Source organism: Onychomys torridus, chromosome 11 (assembly GCF_903995425.1).
Source record: "Onychomys torridus chromosome 11, mOncTor1.1, whole genome shotgun sequence".
In the NCBI taxonomy this organism is placed as follows: domain Eukaryota; kingdom Metazoa; phylum Chordata; class Mammalia; order Rodentia; family Cricetidae; genus Onychomys; species Onychomys torridus.
Genome location: NC_050453.1, coordinates 57,521,236 through 57,538,245, shown reverse-complemented (window position 1 = coordinate 57,538,245; position 17,010 = coordinate 57,521,236). Strand labels below are relative to the sequence as shown.

Below are 17,010 nucleotides of genomic sequence, written 5' to 3'. Positions count from 1 at the left end.
CAAAACACAGATCTAATTTAGGAGTTCTGAGGTGACGCCTAAGATATTCTTCCCTCCCTCCCTCCCTCTCTTTTTTTCTTTTTACCTATCAACATATATATGTATGTATGTATGTATGTATGTATGTATGCATGCATGCATGCATGCATGCATGCGTGCGTCTGTCTGTCTAGCTAAAATATGTGTCTCCTCTTCAGCTCCTTCATGCTAGACTTGCAGGTGTGCATCACTACATATGGCCTGAGATTCTGCAAGAAGGTTCCCAAGTACCATTTCCAGTCTACTGGCTTTGCTCCCAGCCAGTCTAGAGGATACAGTCATAGCCAACTGTTGTGGCTGCTACAGACACTGAACATCCCTGTCACTGATGAGAGAGCCAGTGATCAGTAGTGAAGCAGGATAGATTTGGTCTATTTGCAAGGAAAAGACACATAGGCCAGCCCTCCCCCCATCCCTTGAAAACTTGTAGAATTTTCTGTTGTTATTGGAGTTGTACAGTCACACAGCTGACTGCACAGGTGCCTCCAGTGTGCTGCTGCCTCGATGGCCTGTCACCAGCAGGCTTGTGCGAGGTGCACAGAGCAACATCTTCTAAACTCTATGCCTTGGAGTGAAGATTTTAACAGGGGTTTCATGAGAAGGGTCTTCTCTACTTGAATCTGAGGGGTTTGAATCAATGTCAGACAAGTGTCTTTCTTGTGAGGCATGGACATGTGAGAGCTCGGGTCATACCTATCTTTAATGTCAGACCTTCTGCTGTTTCTGTTTTCCAGAAAATGTTTCTTGACATCTCTTGCTGCTGAGACCACAGGCAGGTGAATGCTCATCTAGGATGTCTGTCTGCCAAAGACAGAGGCTGGGGTAGGGGCACCTCGTTCCTGGAACAATGCTGGCCCCTTTGCAAGTGATGGACAGTGTGGAATCAGGCAGAAAACTAAAGCTACCTGGTCTCCAGGGATGAGACTACCTACTAGTGGATGTGTGATACCACTGGGCTAGCATTGAGACGGACCTTCCCAGAGGCCAAAGAGTGGATAACATGATCTTGGGAGGTTCTGATGCCTGGCCTCTGGACCCGTCTGACTTCAATTTAGACCCTTTAAGATACATCTCATCCCAGGGGCCTTTCGACCCTGACTCCCCACCCTCCTGACCATCTCCCTCTGGAATGCCTTGAACCTGTGAACTTCTGTCCCACAGTTTCCAACTATCCCTTGCACATCCCTTACCCACATCCTGGATTGGTGTCTTACTTACTCATGGGATCTCGAGCAAAGACAGCATTCGATGGAGGCCCAGGCTCTCCAGGGCCAGAGGGAGCCACAGCGATAACCCGGAACTCATACTGGCAGCCCTGTCGCAGATCTGCCACGGTGCACCGCCTTTCTGTGAAGACCACATCCCATATTAGTCTCCCATGGTGGGACCAGGAAATGGAGACATAGCACAGCACCTCCAAATTCAGAAGAGGATCAAGCCTGGGGTCTAACACAACCCTCCTGCATCGCACCAGCCAGGCGTGACCGAGTTGTTTCCAAGGAGAAAAGGGAGGCGCCCAGGCTGCTTTCATCCCCATGCCATCTCTGCCACGACCTTGCTGGATGATCTTGATGTCACTTTGTTGTGTCTGATTCATGCTGCCTCAGAGTTGTAATACATAAATACTAAACGGGGACATTAGAGACATGAGGATATGGGCCCCAAGGGGCTTTAACTCCTAAGTGGCATGGCCATTACAGGACTCCTGACAATCTATTCTGAGCCCGATCTTGGTATGCACAGAGCATAGACATGCACAGTGTTCTGGAAGCTTCCTTCACCCCTGTCCCATCCTTGGCCTTTTCCAGGTTCTTTCTTTTCTCAGGAAGCAGCTAGCTTCTAGGATGCTAACTAGAGGGTCAGGGCACTTCCATCTGTGTTATCAGTGAGGAAGCCAAGAGAAACTGGGCTGCCCACGGCCAAGGCCTGGAGTGGAGGGACCAGAGAAGACAGCTTAACCTCTGGCTTCCTGTCTGAGCCTTCTACCCCAGGGGTCCCCAAGCTCAGCTCTGTTGATAGACTTTTCTGGATGATCTCTGGGGTTTGGGGGGTAGGATGCTCAGCAGCATCCTTGGCTTCATCACACAAGTTGTCAGGAATATGTATTCTCCACCCAGTTGTGACTGTCATAATTAGGCCCAGACATTGCTAAATGTCCCCTGTGGGGACAAAACTGCCCCAGCTGAAAAGCTACCATGTTAAACTGATGCGCACTAGCAATGCCAAGGGATCTGGTAGCCAGGAGGGGCTCTGGGGCAACTCAGGGTGGGGTCTGTGAGAAGCTGCCCTCAGGCCAACTCACCAGACATAGGCTGCTCATTCACAGCTGCCCAGGTGTTGCTCCCCTTCTTGCGTTTCTCAACCAGGTAGCCCAAGATGTGGGCACTGCCAGGGCCCCGTGGTGCCGCCCATGTCAGAGTGATGCTCTGGCTGGAGGCTGATAAGATGTCTGGGGCAGAAGGGGGCCCTGGGAGATCTGAAGGCAGAGGGCGCCAGTCAGCAGCGGTGGGGGCCTCAAGCCCTCCCGCCTCCAAGCAGAGCTGGCAACCCCTCAGCCTTCACTCTGGGCACGACAGAGAGGGCAGGGGAGTCCTCTATCCAAGTGCCATCTGGCCTCTCACCTTCAGGAGCCACCAACACCTCCTCAGACTCCAGGGCGTCCCCCGCTCCCTCTGAGGTCACAGTCCGCACACGGAAGGCATATTTCCGGCCCTGCTCCACGCTGGCATCAGTGAAGCTGGTACTGTCTGGTGGGGACTCGCCCACCTTCAGCCAAGTGCTCCTTCCAGCCTGTCGTCTTTCCACCATGTAGTGTTGTATGGCCTGGCCCCCATTATCCCTCGGGGGCCGCCAGCGGAGACAGACACCTGCTCTGTGGCAATCCTGCACCTCCAGGGGTCCCTGTGGGGGCTGAGGCTTGTCTGAGGAACCATGGAGAGGAGCAGAAGGAGAAAGGATCAGAGAAGCTGGAGGAGGGCATGTTACTATCCCCTCTTCAGTGGATAAGTCTGCAAAAGGGGTTGACTGCCCAGAGAGGCACGTGGTTCCTGACACAGCCAGAGGCTGAGGTAAGGTGCCAGCTCATGGGGAGGTTCCCAACATCTCTTGGTATCCCTAAGTCTCTACCTCCCCAGTCCTGCCCTAGGAGATACCACAGAACCTCCAGCCTGTAGCCAGCCCCATTCAGTGGCCAGCCTGGGCTCTTGCTTAGCCCTCTGGTATACACAATCTGACTTGGCCGCTACAAGGTGGAGACCACCATTCCATTGAGCATCTCCCCCACAATCTGGAGCTCCCAGAGGCACAACAGGGTCCTCCGCCAGCCTGTGTCTGGCACTGGCTTATCTAAACTCTTCTTCCTGGGTGGTCTGGGGATAGGAAAGTAGGTAAGTAGGGTTTGAATCGTAACTATCATGCAAATGATAGTTAAGCAGGTTAGCAAAGTCCACTCCCCGGGCCTGTCCCAACTACCAGGGAGGGCCTGGGACCACAAGCCCTGGGGCCTTGGAGGGAGACCAGACAGGGTTAGCACCTATGATGTGCAGAGTGAATTCGGCTTGCATGCAGCCTCCGTCGCTCCTCAGTATCACACTGTACTGGCCACTGTCCTTCCTGCACACGCTGGGGAGGCACAGCCGTGTGTAGCCATCCCCCAGAGCCACCTGGATGTCCCTGTGGTTGCTGGCCACCACCTCCTCCCCATCCTTCCTCCAGACAGCCCGAACAGGGAGGTGGCTCTGGAAAGGGATCTTCAGAGTCACCGGCTTCCCAGCTTTGAACACCAGTGGCTTTCTCAGTGTCTCTATCACATCTGGAGCAACAGTTGGGGGATCTGGAGAAAAAGCAAAAGATTCGGTGAGGACTGAGCCCTGGGGCCCTGGCAATCGCGGAAAGAGCCCAGAGAAGGAGTTCCCTACCCCACCTCATGAGGACTAGCAAAGGGAATGGGCTGAGTCTGCAGCAGGAGGGACCAGGGTCAGACCTCACCAAGAACTTCCTGGTAAAGAAGGAGATAAGATATCAGGTTGGGAAAGGCTTGTGTGGGCTTCATAAAAAAATCTGAGAAGACTGCAGACAAGTTGCAAGTTCAGGGCTTCCATGGAGGGTCCTTTTCACCTGATGCAGAGACTATAGGGCTGGGAAGGGCTGGGCCTCACCCTGCACGGTCAGCCTGGCCTCTGTGTGCTGTCTGCCGGTCACAAAAGTGTATCTCCCAGCCTGGGTCCCCTCCACGTGAGTGAGGATCAGTCTGTGTGTGAGCCCATCTTGCTCAAAGATGACCCCATCATGGGCAGTGACCTGGAGACAATGATCACCATGGAGACAGCCACTCCCGCCCTGTCCACTTCGGTCCTAACAACTGCCCCATGAACTAGACAGTCATTGCCGCTGGCCACTGTGCCTACCTATTTCCTCCATTAACTCTTGAAAGAGCCTTTGGAGATCAGTGCTATTATAAGTCCCATTTTATAGATGAGGGACTTGTCTGAGGTCACATAACTGGTGACAGCGGAGCAGGGATTGGGAGTCAGATCTCTCTGACATCACCGTGCTGTCCTGCTGGATATGACAACTTGACAGGACACAGAGAGGCTGCTCCAGGAGACCAGTAAGCCCAGCTGGTTAGGATTAGACAATGTATTTGTGCAAGGCCTTCAAGGGTGAGTGGAATTCTTCTGAGAGGCATTTGGGGTCCGGGGAGGGCAGCCGAGGCTGTATCAAAGTTGGAGTGAGTCACACATTCATAATGTGTTTATTTTGAATGCACCACACTCCAGCTGTTTAAACGTCTCCCAGAGTAGAAATATTAGTAACATGAATAGTGAAAACTTCTGCCTGGTCTCTTCTACTTCTCTGCTTCGCCATGCCCCTCACCCCCACCCATATTAGTAAGGAAAGAGAAGGTGTGAGGTGTGAGACATCAGTACCTTGACTCCATCCTTGAACCAGGTGCCAGGTCCCATGTCACTGGTGAGGGTACAGGACAGAATGGCAGCTTCCCCCTGCTGCACCTCCGTATCCACCAGACCCTGAGAGAAGTGGTCCAAGGAGCCTAGAGAAACATAAAGTCCCCAAAGCCCAGCCTCTTACACCCTGGCTTGCATTGCATTCTGGGAGGCCTCCATGGTCCTGCCCACAGGACCCAGCCAGAACCAATGCCCAGCTCCCTGTTTTCCTAGGCTGATGCAGAGATAATGGTGTAAGGTAGATGAAGAGCGTCTCCTCACCCCTGAGTACCACCGGATGGGGATTCTGAATCACGGAGGCAAGCTAATATGCAGGGACTTTGGACAAAGGGTTTCAAGAGTTAACATCCAGCAGATGTTTGAGTTTCACACAGCTTGGAATCCCAGGGAGGGGAAAGGAGAGGCTCCTCCCTGAATTTGCAAGGGATTCTAGAAAATGGAGAACTGGTAGGGATGAGTTCCTGTGCTAAAGGTAGAAATAGCATGGGGGCACCCCACTATCCAGCGACCTTACCCTCTGGCTCCACCCTAAGGGAACTAGCAGCTGGAGTACCTACCTTGGGCCTCCGCAGAAGAGCCAGGGCCAGGCTTGTATCTGGATATGGGGCTCTGGGTAGCATCTTGTCCCTGGCCACAGACATCTGGCCTTCCCTCTTGGGTATCTCTCCTGCTGTCAAGAGGCCTGTGGGGGTCTTGCCTCCCATCTTCACTCCAAGATTGTCTCAGAGACCCTCTGTCCTCACCACTAGTCCAATGCCCCAGACCTCTGGCCCTCTCTGTAGCCCCTCTCTTGGCTGATCCAACATCAGTCCCAAACTGTGGCTGACACTTGCTTCCATAGGGACCAGGCTTCCTGCCTGACCAGCCAGGGCCTTTCCTTCCCTGCCCTCCACACTTCTCTGAGGCCCCAGATCCTTGGACCTTGTCAGTCTTAGCCTCCCAGGATCCCCACTCCTGGAGAGACCCTCTTTTATCTCCCTGCCCTGTCTCTAGTTGAAAATCTGGCTCCTGGATTTCTCCCGATACACTTCCGAAGTCCCTTCTGCCGAATGAACTATCTAATTCATCCTGGGGTTCCTGGGGTTTTGAAATGATACCATCTCCACGCATACTGGAGTTCCTTCTGCCATGGACACTTGAGCCCTCCATCAAACCAGCCCCGCCCCGTCTAAAACCCGAGTCTCTGCTCTCCGAGGAGCATGGACCTTGCCATTCCCCAGCAGCCTCTTGGCCTGTCACAGAGCCCCTGCCCTTACAGGCTCTTTGCCCCTCCTGGGTTTGTCTGAAAATGGCATCATTCTCCCCCAGTGAGCTAGAAGCCCTGAAGCTGCCTCGAACCCCGTCTTCCCAGCCTGGAGCCGGAGTGTGGCTCCTATCCTGCCCACTGTCCTGTCCTGACATTGACTTGGTCTCTCTCCCAGGTGTAGAACTGCTTTCTGTCACCTGACCTGCTCCTGACAAGCTCCCAGAACCTGCTTCCCTCCTTCTGCCTTTCAAGGAATCTCCACATTCCTGAGGCGGCACTTCTCCCTGGCCAGCAACTCTCCACCTGCGTGTTGTCCCCAAGCCTGATTGACAAAAGTCCCAATCATTTCCTGACTCTGGAGCAGCTACTCCAGACTCACCCTCACCCCCGACTCTCCCCCTACCATCAAGAAGCCTGGGAGTCCCCACAGCTCCTGCTTGGTCTACAGATCCTCCCTCCCCACTGGGAGTCCCACTGTCCCTAGGAGACCCTGGGAACCCAGAACCATCTTTCCATTCCCTGATACCTGGTTTCCCCACAGAACCAATAGCCCCCAAGGCTTCAGGGATTCCCAAGGGTCCACAGCCCTCGAGACTGTTCTTGACACCCTGGCCACCTGAAAAGATATGTGGTCTTCCTGGTGTCCCCAGCTTCTCATGGTCCATGATACCATCCCTGTGTGCTATACTTGTAGCATCCAGTATCCCAGCCTTCCCGGAGCCCACCCCAGGCCTTGTCTCATCTGCAGGTCCCATTCCTCTGCCCTTCTCTGCGCCATCCTTGGAGCTTGTGCCTACCTCTGCTGCTGCCTGGGATCCTGACCCAAGACTTACGGATTCATGTTCTCTGGGTGCAGCCGGTGACCCTGGCCCTCCCTGCCTTCCTGAACCACCTGCATAGTGCATTTTACTCTCTGGCCCCATTTTCCCAGGCCCCACTGAGCTTCCTCTATAACCAACCTCATTCTTGGATTCCATTCGTCCTGTTTCCCCCAAGCCATCCCTTGAACCTGACTCATCCCATGACAAAATGTCTCCAGAATGTTCTAAACCACCTTCATAACTGGCCTTGTCCCTTAATGAAATAATTTCAGAAGCTCCTACACCATTCTTGTGGCCTGCTTTATTCCCTAATTCCCTCGCCCTATGGCCCTGGATGCCATTCTTATAACCTGCCTCACTCCCTGGCCCCCAAACTCCAGAACACCCAGTATCATTCCTACAATCTACCTTGCACCCCATGGCCCCAGAGCCCCCAGTTGCATTTGCATAACTTGCCTCACCTGCTGCTCCCATTCCTCTGAGGCCTCCTGAGCCTTCTCTATATACTGTCTCACCATCTGGCCCTGTTCTCCCGGACCCAAGACCCCTTGACCCTGATCTCTCAGACCCAGGACCCCTTGACCCTGTTCTCTCAGACCCAGGACCCCTTGACCCTGTTCTCTCAGACGCAGGACCCCTTGACCCTGATCTCTCAGACCCAGGACCCCTTGACCCTGTTCTCTCAGACCCAGGACCCTTTGACCCTGTACTCTCAGACTCAAGACCCCTTGACCCTGTTCTCTCAGACCCAGGACCCCTTGACCCTGTTCTCTCAGACCCAGGACCCCTTGACCCTGTTCTCTCAGATCCAGGACCCCTTGACCCTGTTCTCTCAGACCCAGGCCCCCTTGACCCTGTTCTCTCAGATCCAGGACACCTTGACCCTGTTCTCTCAGACCCAGGCCCCCTTGACCCTGTTCTCTCAGACCCAGGCCCCCTTGACCCTGTTCTCTCAGACCCAGGCCCCCTTGACCCTGTTCTCTCAGACCCAGGACCCCTTGACCCTGTTCTCTCAGACCCAGGACCCCTTGACCCTGTTCTCTCGGATCCAGGACTCCTTGACCCATCTCCATAAACTGCTCTGTCCCCAGTTCCCCAAGGCTCTGAAATTCCAGATCCATCCCTGTAACCTAACGGATTGCCAGAACCATGAGCCCAGTGGCCTTCGGAACCAGCCTCATGAGGAGATAGCACCTCAGGGTGCCTGGCTTTGTCCAAATTCCCAGTTCCAGCTCCAGAGGTCCTGGCACCAAGGAACCTTTCTCCATCACCTTCCTTGTCCCCTCTCCCCAGAGATCCTGGTCCCATGGGTAATGGAACCCCAGTGGCATCTTCAAAGTCTCCCTCGCTAAGGGCCCCCAGAACTCCGAAGCCCCCATAACCTCCAGCGTGACCCCATGAGTGTGTTCTCCCAGACTCCCCTGGTGCTGTTCCCGTTTGTCTGTCCCCGACCTTCCCCACTGCTCCAGAGGCCTTCATTCCATCTCCACCCACAAATCCCACCATCTCAGGACTCCCTAAGTCACCATCGGAGTAGTGTTCCCCACCAGGGCCTGTTTGACCCTGGCCTTGAAATACATCCCAGCGCTGAGCTTCATGAATGGGCATCCCATGAAGGCCACCTGAGCCGTTTCTGAGGCTAGCGTCTCTCCCAGACACCTTTCCTGGAGAACCACCCTGACCTTTGTTTCCAGACCACAATCCCCCAGACACCCCTGAGTCATGCCTGTAAGAACCCCATTCCCTAGAACCTGTCTCCACAGGTGCCCCACAGGTGGCTCTGCAACCAATACCAAGACCCGACCCTGTTCCTTCTGGCACCCCTGAGCCGTCATGATAAGTAACTCTATTCCTAGAACCCTTCCCTTCAGAGCACCTGGAACCCTCCTCATACCTAGACCCCACCCACCCTGGACCTCCTAAGCCATCCTTGTAGTCCATTCCCCCTCTGGACCCTTTTTCTCTAGACCTCCCTGACCCATTCCTGAAGTCTGGTTCAGATCCTACCCACCCTGGGTCTCTTAACCCTGCCGTGTCTCCCAGTGTGCCCCCAGAGCCCTGGACACTCAGGCCTGGAGAGGGAACTAGCCTGTGGTTTCTGGCATCTACCCTCTGACTAGACGCCATCAGTCTAGCTACTTGGGAACCATCCATGTTCCCTTCCTTCCCACTGGACCCAAGCACTCCAGACCCAAAGTGGGCCCCAGTGTTTCTGAGATTGGACCACATGTCATCCCGACGACCCATGTCTTCACACTCTGTTCTGCCTGGATGCCCTGCTTCCCTTTGCCCCACCGTCCAGCTCTGAGGAAACTGGAGACATGGAGAGCCGTCCTCCGTCTTGCCCAAGGTTCCAGCCGTGCCTTGGCCATCCCTTCCCTGGAGCTCTTCTCGGCCACCTTTCCAGTCTCTGGGATCTTCCAGGCCTTCAGGGATAGTTTTGTAGCCCCGCCCCATAATACCATGGCTACCTGCCCCTTGCAAAGAGTCCTCAGCTTTGGCCTCAGGACTCCTACACCCCAAAAGTTTCCTGCCTCCAGATAGCAATGGTTTCTGGGTGTCATTGCTAGTTGATGTCTGTCCTGGATATCCCCCTGCCTCCCAGTACGCCCCAGCTTCTCCATGGCCAGCATCTCTACCTGCCTGAGTGCCCCAGCACTCAGGATCCATGGCTACCTCAAGACTGTGACCTCTTCCTCTACGAAACTCAGGAATGCAAGGACTTCCTGCCCCATTGCAGCCTCTGGCTTCCTCCAGGCAGGCCCCACTAGCCCACCCTGCCCCTGCTCCCCTCTGTCTGCTCAGGTCACCCCTTCCTTCCATCTCATCCATAAGATCACCCCACATTTCTGCCCCTTCCTTTTTCAGTTGAAACCTCTCAGCCTCAGACTGGGATCCCCACAGCACCCTCTGCCCTGTCCCAGATCCCAAGTGAGGGTCACCAAGTTGTCCCGGGCCATGTCTGTCCAGTTCCTTTCCCTCTCTGTTACTCTCAAGTCTTCCATCCTGACAGTGGCTGGAGCCAGCCTCCCAACCTCCTGTTGTCCCTGCTCTGCTATTCCCATTGTCGTCTCTGCTATGACCTTGTCTTTCCACAAAGCCCAGATCTAATTCTGTGTCCCCTCCCTGGAGATGAGGCCTCCCAGGAAGGCTTCTGCCACAGTCTCCCTCTCTGTGGGGCTGACTGTCTCCCGGAAGAGTGACCCTGCCTTGCTCTCCTCCCATAAAGCCTTTCTTGTTCTGCTCAGGGTCCCAGGCTGAATTAGCTGATCCTTCACCCCCCAACACAGAATAGCCATGCTCGTCAAAGGCACCCCTGTCTGGGCCTGCTGTGAGCTGTGCCCCACTAGTCTCCTTGAGGGAGCCCTGCTCTCCGGATTGCCCTCCCTTGCTGCTGATGCCCCAAGAGTCTTCTGCTTCTGAGGCCAGAACTTCTGGAGTTTGCAGTCGGTGCTCAGTATCTGTGGTCTGAGGGCCTTTATCCTTCCCACCTTCGGTAAGGCGTTAATTACACAGAGGTCATTAGCCCATAGAGAGACAAGAGAAAAGACCTTGTTAAAGGACAGCAAAGCAGCCGTCTAACATGGCTGCCTTGCCCAGCCCTCCCCCTCCCCAGTGGAGAAGCTGCCCATTGGAAGAATAGACAAGGACGTCCCGGCACATTGGTAGGTAACGTCCCATCACCTCCTCCCCCAGGCCTGTGTCTATAGGCCACCCTCTCTTGCCACGTGGGTCATGTGGTTTTGACATATAAGCTCATGTGTCAAAGTTATGAATTTATCAAGCTGTTGTGGGTTTTAGAAGACCCACTTGTCCTGCTGTCTGCCTCACCTAGACCAATTCACAGTTTCCTGAATCATGTTGCTCCCAGATGGCAATGCTTGGGAGGTTTAGGGTATTTCCCGGTCTAGCCCAGGGGTTTCTCATTCACATCAAAACTGGATCACTGTTACAAGCCCTACCCCAAGTCTTGGGGGTCCTCCTGAACCTGAGGCCCCAGAGTAACCCTAAGAGATCTAATGGCACACACAGAGAGCTAGGCTTGGCTGGCCGCAAAGAGACTGTATTGCACTAACTCAAGAATTAATCTAAGGAGCCATCCTCATTCTCTGAGTGAGAGAAGCATACAGAAGCAAACGATGAAGCAGAGGAAGCTCCCTGTCTGCACTCTGAGACCTTGTCTTGGGAAAGGCAGGGGAATTCAGAAGTGTGGCCACTCACCTTCGACCTCTAGCCAAGCACTGGAGGCATGGAGTCCGGCGTGCAGCGAGTAGAGGCCCATATCTGAGCAACTGGCCCCCTTCACAACCAGCCGGTGGGTTAGCCCATCAGGGGACACAGAAACTTCATATTTGTCACTGAGCCTCAGCGTTCGGTGCTGGAAATGCCAGGCAGCATTGGGACAAGGATTGGAGAGTGTACATTCAAAGACTGCATCCCCCTGTTCCTCACAGCGGGTCTCTGCCAACGGGACCACCACTCTGGGGGGGATGGCTGCCATGGAAACAGGAAAGGGAGACATCAGCCTGGCAGTAAGACACAGAGAGGTCTCTAGTTCACCCCAGTTTGCCACAATCTTCCTGTCACCTCGGCTGGGCTACCCCCTTACCCCAGCTTCTGTAACCACCACCAGGTCCTTACTGAAGGCATCAGTACCCCCTGCCCCCATACATACATAAATGTGGGGTTGTGATCATATTATTATCACTGATCGATCTTGAATTCCCTTTTTATGAATGAGGAGACTGGGGCTTAAGACATTTATTGACCTAGGTTAGTCACCGATAGAGCATTACTCACTGATAATCCCAGCTACTGGGGAGGCTGAGGCAGGAGGACTACCAGTTCAAGGCCAGCCTGTAGCATAGTGGGTCTGTGACTAGCCTGGACAGCTTGAGAGAGATCCTGTCTCAAAATAGAATAAAGAGCTGAGGGACTGGCATTTGCCTAGAATGAGATAGGCCCCCAAAATAAAAAAAAAAAAATTACTTGTCCCATCCTGACAGCTAAGAGGTGACTGCTCCCAAGCCCATCCTCTTCTACCCATGGCGCATTGTTACCGGGCTTTCGAAGCCCATCCTAACACCCAGACCTGCTGGGTGCCCTTCTCTTGTTCTTCAGCCTGGGTTCAGCCCTGTTCTTTACGTCCTGCCCAAAACTTCCTCCTCAGACCTCCCCTTGTCTTCCCAAGAGGCTCCTGGTCGGGTGTTCTATAAATGATGGAAACACAGGTCCTCCTGGGCACAGGGTGGAGTTCAAGGAGGGATACTCTCACGGGGAGAAGGAACACAAGAAACAGGAATGGAAGAGGCCTGAGCTGCACAGGCCTGGCGAGCCCAGGTGGAAATCCTTGCTTGGGAGTTGTGGGAGAGGAGGAGATTTATCATAAGGGATGAAGTTATCATTAAAGGCCGTGGTCTGGGTCTGATTTGAAAATATTCAGCTGCAACGGAAGGTCTATGGGCAGGAGAATGTCGTGTATGCCTATATCCTTGACTCATTCTGTTGAGCCCTGCCGGGTACCAAAGCAGACATATCTGGGTGCATCTGTCTTCCTAGCTGCCTTAGCAATGCCGCCATGTCACATGTATCCCCTTCCATAGCACCAGCCTGGACCTTCTCCTCTCCTCTATGCAAATTTCTGTGGCAAAGAACACTCACTGCTGGCCTCCAGCTCTGTGGAGAAGACCACAGCATCCTCCACCATGACCTGGTAAAGGCCAGCATCCTCGGGCCGCAGGTCCTGGATCAGGAAATGGTAGCGTTTCCCCAGCCGTCTCAGACAGTGCTTGGTCTGGTTATCAAAGCCATAGGGGATCATCTCACCATCCTGAAGCCAGAAAAGGATGGTTTAGGGTCTCCATGGGTCCAAAGAGCCTTCTAGCCTAGCTTCGTTCTGGCTACCACCAACAGTTTTCTCTACTGGCCTGGGGTCAAAGACAACACGGTCCTAGAACCATGTGGGGGTTGTAGAATCAGGGCAGAGAGCAGAGCCTGGATATGGGTGCATGGGTCATGAGGTAAGTAGAAATGTATGTTCTAAGAATGTCTAGACCTCTTTCTATGAGTGGGAAAAAAATCTATGCAGTTTACTCAAGACATCTGGCTAATCCAGATTGCTGGGAAGAGAGTTGCTTTACAGCCCTGTGTGTTAGCAGGGGAGGTGATCCTATGACCTGGGACCAGCTCTCTCATCCACCAAGGGGAATGTTTGGAGAATGTCCTCCAGGCTGCACAAAACATAGTCAGTTTATACGTACGCTCATCCTTGCTAAGCCATACATAGATTTTTCTACTAGCTGAGAATTAACAATAGCTAACACTTCCTAACGCTCCATGCCAGGTATTATTTCAGGTACTTGAGACATTACAATAAATAGAACAAAGACTCCCACCGATGGGTGAGAAAGATAAGTAGTAAGCTCCATAAATAAATGATTTGTATATGGAAAAGCAGAATTCAGAGACAAAGCAGGCTAAGTGGGGAAGGGGCTCAGAAGCACCAGGGAGGACCTGGGAGCACAGCAGAAGCACTCAGGGGGTGAGGTGGGAGGAACTAACCACATGGATGTCAGAGGTGAATGCGCCAGGCACAGGGGACAGCAACAGAGAAGGAGCAGGGACAAGGCCAAGGAGCAGGAACAGAGCAGCAGGGAGGAGGAGAGACGGGTAGGGGGAGCCAAGTCGCAGGACAGACAAGCATGCAGTGTCATTTAGGCATTGCTGTATTCTATGAGGTGGCTCTTCTGATCCTTCACTTCATAGATGAGGAGACTGAGGCTCAGGAAAGATGTCTGGTCTGCAGTGATGGAGCCAGGGTGAATTTGACTGCAGAAGAAGTGTATGCTTTGCTGTCTCCCATCCCACATACCCATCCCGGCCCCACATGGTGGGCATGTGTTCAGAACTCTGTTCTGACCCTGCTATGCATTAGATGCTATGCAGAGTAACAGGCCCAGCTCAAGGAGACGTGAGAGATGTCTGGAGACTGCCCACCACAGGGTGTGACCTAACTCCAACTGGGAACCCCATGGGTGAGTGCTTACCACCTGGGTGTTCTAGATAGTTCCATGGGGTCCATCATTTTCCACCCAGGACCCACAGCCCCAGTTAGGTCCTCTGGCCTCACCTTGTACAGGTAAATCTTGCTCTCAAGGTTCTTGAGATCCAGCTCCAGGTCAAATGTGGCGACCCCTTCCTTGGTGACCCTGATGTGTCTCAAGTTGTCAATGGCGTTGACGTACTAGAGGGCAGACACACTCATGAGAGGGACCCGAAAGCAGTTTCTCTGGGGTACGCCAAATCTTTGCAGGATCTGGTCTCAGCCCTGGCCCACAACATACCTGAAGAGCAGGGGTTTATGGGGTTCTCAAGTGAGGATACATAAACCCTCAAGAAGGAAAATTCAAAGATAAAAAAGTCAGGCGATGAAGGACAAAAAGAGAGGGCTCTGGGTGTCCATGCATCTGTCCTACCTGCTGATAAACATGAACGTCGCTAGGCAAAGCCATGTGCAAGGCCACGTCAACACATGGGTAAGAATGATTGAAAGAAAAGCCCTAGCTGGGAGGCTGGAGAAGCTACCTTCAAAATGCCAATTTCAGAATAATGAAAATAGGTTGTTTTTCTAATCCCAGAAGGAAAAGGCAGACTTATGTCACGTTAGACACAAGAAGGAACTTCCCGGTAGTTTTTAAGATGCTGGAATCAGAGTATTAGAATCCTCAAGAAATCAGGCTCCAAGTCTGACAATAATGATGTTGACAGTGATGACAGGGGACATTCACTAGACCTTACTATGTGTTAGGCACCAGGCTAATTGCTGTAAGCACATCTTCTTATTTATCCTCTCAACCCTACAAGGCAGATTTTGCTATAAACCTGTTATACATATGAGGACATCAAGACACTGGAGCCCTAATTTTCTAAAGTCCGGAGTTCAAGTATCAGGCCCAGGTGTTAAAACCCAGAGCAAGCTCAGAAGGCTGGATCCTTAGCAGAACCTCTCAGCGGGGCTAGATGGAGGTAGACTGTCCACCATGTTGGGTTTTCCAAAGCCAGGTCTAGGTAGGTGTGTGGGGCCCCTCCAGGCCTTGCGCTCCAGCTAGGGGGTGGGAGCAGGGCCAGAATACCTGTGCCATTCTGTCCTGTTCCTTCTTCATCTCCTGCAGCTTGCGCAGCATGCCCCGGAAGTCGACAATGCCATACTGCATACAGATCTTCTCATAGTCCTTACGGTCCACGGTCATGAGCAGCTGCCACACCTCTGCAGACTCCATCTTTTTATCAGGGGCTGGAGCTGGGATCCTGGGGATCAAGGCTGGTCGGTCAGAGGCCAGAGGAGTCCCATGGTTAGACCAGCTGCTCCTGGCCTTCTGAGTGGTCTAGGGAAGCTGTCCTATGCGTACTGGAAGAGCAGGCACAGAGGCTGAGATCTCGGGGGGGGGAGGCACCACGATCTCAAGAGGAAGGACCTAAACTGTGGCTTCGGCTTGGAGGAGACTTGGGGCTCCTAACAACTGGTGATATTGATTTCTGAGTAGGATGTCTTTGGGTGGCAGTAAGTTAGGATTGAAGTGTTCTGTTGCTTTAATGCATATTTTTAAGTCACTGGGCAAGCAGGCCCTCCCATTTTGCAAACAGGACTCGGGGGAAAGAAGACTGACTCAAAGGTACAAAGCTTTGAAGTGGCCAGATCCGGATTCCCAGTTCATCCAGGATGCCCAGCTCATCTGGGATGCACAGCTCATCCAGGATGCCCAGTTCATCTGGGATGCACAGCTCATCTGGGATGCCCAGTTCATCCAGGATGCCCAGTTCATCCAGGATACCCGGTTCTGTGCTCTTCAGGCCTACCTTCTACTAGGTGGCAATCGGGCTCCTTCCTTTTTTCAGAAGTGGAGGGTGAGCCCAGTTTGTTTATGGAAGGAGCAGAGGTGAACACTACGTGAGATTCCAAAATCCTCCAGACAGTCCCAGACCCACCTCTTTTTCAGCATCTTCCGAAAGTCCTTCAGCTCTGTCCTGAGGTCTAGAAAATAAGGAATAAGTCTTGAATCCCAGGTAGGGTCTGAAGCAAGGCTATATGGTCCAGGGCTGCTGATGTGAGTTTTTATTTTTCCAGAAATTGTTCATGCCCACAAGGTGTGCATGGTTATACTAGATGGGGAGCAACATGCAAAGGCCCCAGAGGGGTGTTCTGACCGATCTACATACCCTCCTGAGGTTCCTTTTGCCTTTTTCGGTTCTTCCGAAAACCCACTGGACCATCCAAGGAGGAGAGGAGAAAGGTGGTGTGCACAGACAGGGAAAGAAGCAAGACACTTGGATGGTCCTCCTGGGAACTGGACCAAGTCCCAGAGCCCTGGCCTCCCACCTGTTCTGTACCTTAAGACACAACATCCAAGCGAAAGGGGGAGAGGAGGGGGAGGGTCTCCCATGAGCTTTGATACCTCAAAGCTTTGACATGAGCATCATTGCACGAGGGGAGACTCACTCACATGTCTACAGGGAAGTGGCAGGTACAAGGGGGTACAAGGGAAGTGGCCACTGACAACCACGGCCAACTCAAGGGCATCCAAAGAGCATCTGACAGTTGCCAGTTCAGATGATGGGGCCCGAACTGCCAAACGCATCAGATTCTGCTTTTTGATTATTCCCTCAGCCATTCATAATCCTCTTCTTTGTCATCGGCTTCCAATGGAGAGTCTGGGGAAACTCAACACACACTTCCTCCCTCTTGCAAATAACGGCTATCACGTGACATAGTGCTAGCCAATGACATGCACACAAAAGCTCCCAGGTTTTTGGAGTTTTGAGCTGTTGCTTCTTTGATGAGAGAGGCAGGTGTCTCCCCGGCCCCGGCCCCCCCCCCCTTTCCCTCTCCTCTCACTCAGCTCTGCAGTGACCAGTCAGCCTGCTGAGGATGGCAGGGCAG

General features: G+C 53.2%; 1 protein-coding gene across 1 annotated transcript in view; it reads right to left on the bottom strand.

The window, feature by feature from the left end:
* Positions 1–17,010, bottom strand: part of Igfn1 (immunoglobulin like and fibronectin type III domain containing 1) — a 60,953-nt gene that overhangs the window by 7,464 nt on the left and 36,479 nt on the right. Inside the window, 13 exon segments of the mRNA XM_036201975.1 lie at positions 1,258–1,386; positions 2,342–2,515; positions 2,661–2,960; positions 3,572–3,871; positions 4,197–4,338; positions 4,968–5,092; positions 5,564–10,564; positions 11,295–11,567; positions 12,735–12,903; positions 14,203–14,316; positions 15,206–15,380; positions 16,059–16,104; positions 16,290–16,334. Coding sequence (XP_036057868.1) covers positions 1,258–1,386; positions 2,342–2,515; positions 2,661–2,960; positions 3,572–3,871; positions 4,197–4,338; positions 4,968–5,092; positions 5,564–10,564; positions 11,295–11,567; positions 12,735–12,903; positions 14,203–14,316; positions 15,206–15,380; positions 16,059–16,104; positions 16,290–16,334 — 6,993 coding nt within the window.